Here is a 5055-nt window from a genome sequence, read left to right as displayed (position 1 = left end):
CCGATAAGATTTCTGATACCCTCTACGTAGTCTTCTACGAAAATGCAAATAAAAAGTTGTACGCAACTCGTTGCACAACTCGATTTCTACATCACTCATCGTAATTGTACAAATCGCCAAGCCTCGTTGGATAAAAGCTCCCCTAAATCAACGCATTTTTTTTTTTCAACTACATGCAGCGAAATCGCGGCGATTGTTTGTCGCTGTCACCGTAAAAATTCGCCTTGATTTGTGGGATCCTGGACAAATCGTGCTGTAAAAATCAGTATTCTGCAACTTGTTTCATAAACTACTATTTCAGCTTCAAACTTCTATGTATCTCATCAATTTTCAAAAATAGCTCGAGATAATTCGATCTATATTGTTTTACTCATGCTAAAGTTATTTTACCATTTCAACATAATTTGGTTTTCCATACGAAAAAGGTGATCAGACGCTGCCACCCACTTTCCTCCCATGGCAATTTCTCATCAGATTTTAATAGAAAGTAGCTGACTTTTTGTTTATGGCTGACACATACTATGAGCTTACTACCTGCCGAATTTTACCTGAATCGATTAGATGACAGCTGAGAAATGTCGGTGGGCGTAAAGTGGTTGGTAGTGTATAATAGGAGACTGTAACTGTACAAAGATTTCAAAATTTATTGGTGACATGAGGAGTAAATCTCGGAAATTCCGATTGGTTTTTATATGGTGTTGATATGCTCCTGATCACTCCAGGGTTTTTATATAGCTTGACAATTTCGAGTGATGACCTCTGATGACAGAGCGTTAAGATGCACCTGATATATGTGACCTTACTGTAAGGCGTTGATGAAGCATTAATTTTCAAGTAATGTTCTACAGGGAACAAGATCGAATTAATCCAGGCCGTTAATACAGGCCGACAATTTCCGTTTATGTCAGATTTACGTAGGATAAGGTTAAAATACTCCAGATCTTTGATACAGCTTGGAATTTTTAATTGCTGCAGCGCGTTAAGATGCACCTGATCTACATAAGATAAGGTTTTATTACACTCAGGCGTTATTAAAGCTTGTGATTTCCAAAAGATATCGTTAGATAGGGCGTTAAAATGCGCAGAATCTACGTGAAATAAAGTCAAATTACTGCAGGGTGTCGATGCAGCTTTGAACTTTTAATTAATTTAGGGCGTTAAGATGCACTTGATCTACATAAGATAAGGTCAAATTTGTCTAGATGTTAGATACCGTTAGAACTCGCAATAGATGTCAAACAGGACAGCTGATCTACATGACACAATTTAAAATTACTCCTGAGCGTTTAAACTGCTCGGATATTTTGATTGATTGTTTTCAGGGCGTAAAGATGCTCCAACTCAAATACACTAGATCTATTAGGAATAAGTTCAATCTACTAAAGGGCGTTGCTAGTAATTTATGATTGATATCCTACAGGTCGTTAAGATGCAGCTAATCGAAAAAAGTTAGGGACAAATTAAATACTCCACTGCATTCATACCGCAAGGATTTATTATATGATGTTCTACAGTGCGTTGAGATGTAGCTCAACTATTTGAGACAAGATCGAATTACTGCAAGGATTTGATACAGCTTAACAATTTAGATTGATGTGATACAATACGCGACGATGCACCTGATCTACGTAGGATAAAGAAATTACTCTAGGGTGTTGATGCATCATGGAAACTTTGATTGATTTTCTGCAGGTTGTATATATGCTCCAGATCTCTCAAAGATCTATGTGGAATACAGTTAAATTACACCAGGGCGTTCAAAAAGATTGAAATTTTCGATTGATATCCTAAAGGGCGTTAACATGCCCCTGATCTAGAAGGAATAAGGTCAAATTAATCCAGGGCGTTGATACAACTTGCAATTTACAATTGATGTCCTGCAGAGCCTTGAAATGCACCTGGTATACATAGAATAAGTCCGAAATACTCCGATTCATTGATTAAGCTAATTATTAACAGTTAGTGCCCTACATATGGATAAGATGCACCTAACGACAAAGGATAGACACAAATTACTCCATGGTGTATACACCGTTTGGAATCATTAAGTTTAGTCCCAAATGGCATTCAGTTGCAGATGATCTATTTGAGGCAATGTAAAATGATTCCAGGGCGTTGATACAGCTTGACAATTTCGATTGATGCCATGTTAAGATGCACCTGATCTACTTACGAAAAGGTCAAATTACTCCAGGACATGAATACAGCTCGGATATTTTTATAGATTTTCTACAGGGCGTAATGATGCTCCAGATGCAAAATCCTTATAGAATAAAGGCGTTGATACAGCTTGATTGTTTGATGCCATACAGAGCGTTTAGCTGCATCTGGTCTACGTCGAATAATGTCAATTTACTCCAGGACTTTGATAAACATGCAATTTACAATTGATGTCCTACAGGTTGTTAGGATGCACCTAATCTAGATGAGATAAGATCAAATTACTCTAGAGCGCTTTTATACTTTGAAATTTCTAAATGATGTCCTACAGGGCATTAAGACGAAGGTGATATATTTGAGACAAGGTCACTCCAGGGCGTTGATACTGCTTGACAACTTCTAATGATGTCATACAAGGAGTTGAGTTGCATCTGAACCACATGAAACAAAGTCAAATTGTTACAGGTCGATCATACAGCTTGAAATTCCAATTGATGTCCTATAAGGCGTTGAAAAAAATTTTGAGAAAAAGCTTCATAGTCGTCGACTAAGCGCGACTAAGCAGGACGACAGGGCTGTTGAAATGTCTAATAATTTTGCATATAACAAATTTCATCCAGAGTTATGATTTTGTAAACTCAAGTATTATTGGTTGATTTAATCTCAATGAAACTCCTTAATCTCTTTTATGAAGATCATTTCTATTCACACAATGAACTACCGAAAACCATAAAACCAAATTCGATTAATCACCTATTAACATCTCAATATCAATCCCATTCAATCGCACTTGTCGGCACGAGCTTTGGCGCCAGGTTGTCTTACCGCGCATCGAATTCAAATCCCCACCCACTAGCAATCCAATCCAACTCCAGCGATAATTAGCCGGCAACCTGTTGGCTGGTGGTGGTGTACGAGTAGGTACCTAGTTAGCGATTGACAAAACTGTGCGACTTCCACTCGTCGTCATCTACGTCACTTCAGTAATTCAAACGAGCAGCAAAGTGTTAATGAGCGTGAATACCTGTTTTTGGCAAAACTCGGCCTGCGTCGACCTTATGCGAACTAGGGGTTCTTTTTTATGGCAACTTTTGCGGGCCGTAAAGTTCCCTGAGGGTGCAAGTCTCTCAAGACCTAGCTAAACCATGCACAGAAGTGAAAGATTACTGTCTTGCTCGGTGCACTATTCAACGCCTTCCACTTTCGTGGGGTGGAACCGACCTGGCGGCAGTATCGGTCGCGGTTTTCATCAATGGTAGATGTCGGATTTTTTTTATGTCGTACCTCTAAGGTCAACCTGTGAACCTTGAGAGCGGAATAGTAGTGCCAATTCGATCGTATGTGTGCTAGTAGTGATTGACATCCAGTAGATCAATTCTTTGGAACTTTTCCGCATGGTAACGATTCAATGACGGACCTGTCAAAGCAGCTTTGGACAACCTTCCCCGGTTTTACTCACTACGCAACGAATCTGAATATGGGAAGTATTGAACATGCAGTGTCGAACTGTGATGAATGGCAGTGTCATTAGGTTGGCCGAAAGGATAAACTCAGCTGGATTATATAAGCGAGCTTAATGGGGCAATAGGTTATCAGTTCAAGTATTGCCTTTCTGGAGTGTGCACTTCAAGCCAAAAATTTAGCAAAATGTTCCGACTTGTAAGTTGATCTAAATGCTTCCACTTCAATATTTGCTGTTCTAAGACTTTCTTCAATATTTTCAGTTGATCGTCTCCGCCCTGATTGCCACGAGCTTCGCTCGCAGCCTCTCAGAATCGGAAGCTCATGCCAGCATCCTGTCCTACAACAACGTCCTGCAAGACGATGGCCACTATAACTGGGCATTCGAAACCAGCAACGGAATAGCATTTCACGAAGAAGGACTCGGTGCTCACCAAGCTAATGGAGCTTACTCCTACACCGGCCCAGATGGCGTCCAGTACCGTGTGATCTATGTTGCTGATGAGAACGGATTCCGCCCAGAAGGAGCCCATCTGCCAACTCCTCCACCAACCCCGGAACACGTTATCAAGTCTCTGGAGGAAATCCGTGCCAACCCACCCAAGGACCAAAAGGATTTCAGCCTGGAAGCTCTGGACGCCACCATCCGACGACTGAAGAATTAAACCACCCCAAGAGTTTACCAGTTTAACTGTTGAATGTACCGTTAGTAGTGCAATTGTTATTTACTTTAAGTAGCGAAAAATGAAATGATTCTTCTCAATAATAGTTTTCCAATTGAAACACCAACGCTTTAACTTATTTCCCACCTACACCCCGACCCGTAACGAACTAACTACTTTGCAAAAAAGCACCTTTAACCGGTTGCTCCTCAGTAAGGGTATGTGATATACATTTGTTTCATGTAGCTACGAAATGAAATTGACATACTGGAACTAACGTTTGGTGATTTCGAATCGATGTTTTGAAAATCGACGATTTCATTCCGATTGATCGATTCTTGAATAAATGTTTAGAGTATCTAAATCAGGTTTGATTTAGTTTGTTGAAATCGATATATATATATCTGTAGAAGCGTTGATAAAAACGAAGCCTAATTTTAAGGTAGCCTCGAAGTTTTATTGAATTTACAAAACCGATTTGTTTGAAAGATGTTAAAATCGAATGCAAGTGCATTTGGTCTTATTTCAAATTTCGCAAACTCGATTCAATTCGATTCGATTAAATCTTTGAAACGATCCAGCACATCAAATATGAATTGATTCAGTAACATGGATGGTATGGAAGAAATATCCCAATGCTAACTGCAACCTCAATTTACAAATAAATTGAATTGGTCGTCAATTCGTCAATCAGTTAATGATTTGAGGGAAATTAATTTGTTAAATTAAGTTTTTGGAGCCTTGAGAAATTCAACTTCTGTATAAAAAGAAG

At 39.2% G+C, this 5055-nt stretch overlaps 1 protein-coding gene across 1 annotated transcript; it reads left to right on the top strand.

Moving 5' to 3' along the window:
* Positions 1-3678: 3678 nt before the first annotated feature.
* LOC5570392 (cuticle protein CP14.6) lies at positions 3679-4410 on the top strand. The gene is made up of 2 exons (XM_001659053.2): positions 3679-3819; positions 3885-4410. Exons 1-2 carry the CDS (start codon positions 3808-3810, stop codon positions 4284-4286), a joined length of 414 nt encoding a protein of 137 aa, XP_001659103.1. The 5' UTR covers positions 3679-3807; the 3' UTR covers positions 4287-4410.
* Positions 4411-5055: the final 645 nt, after the last annotated feature.

Source organism: Aedes aegypti, chromosome 2 (genome assembly GCF_002204515.2).
Source record: "Aedes aegypti strain LVP_AGWG chromosome 2, AaegL5.0 Primary Assembly, whole genome shotgun sequence".
In the NCBI taxonomy this organism is placed as follows: Eukaryota; Metazoa; Arthropoda; class Insecta; order Diptera; family Culicidae; genus Aedes; species Aedes aegypti.
This window is presented reverse-complemented; position numbering and strand designations above follow the sequence as displayed.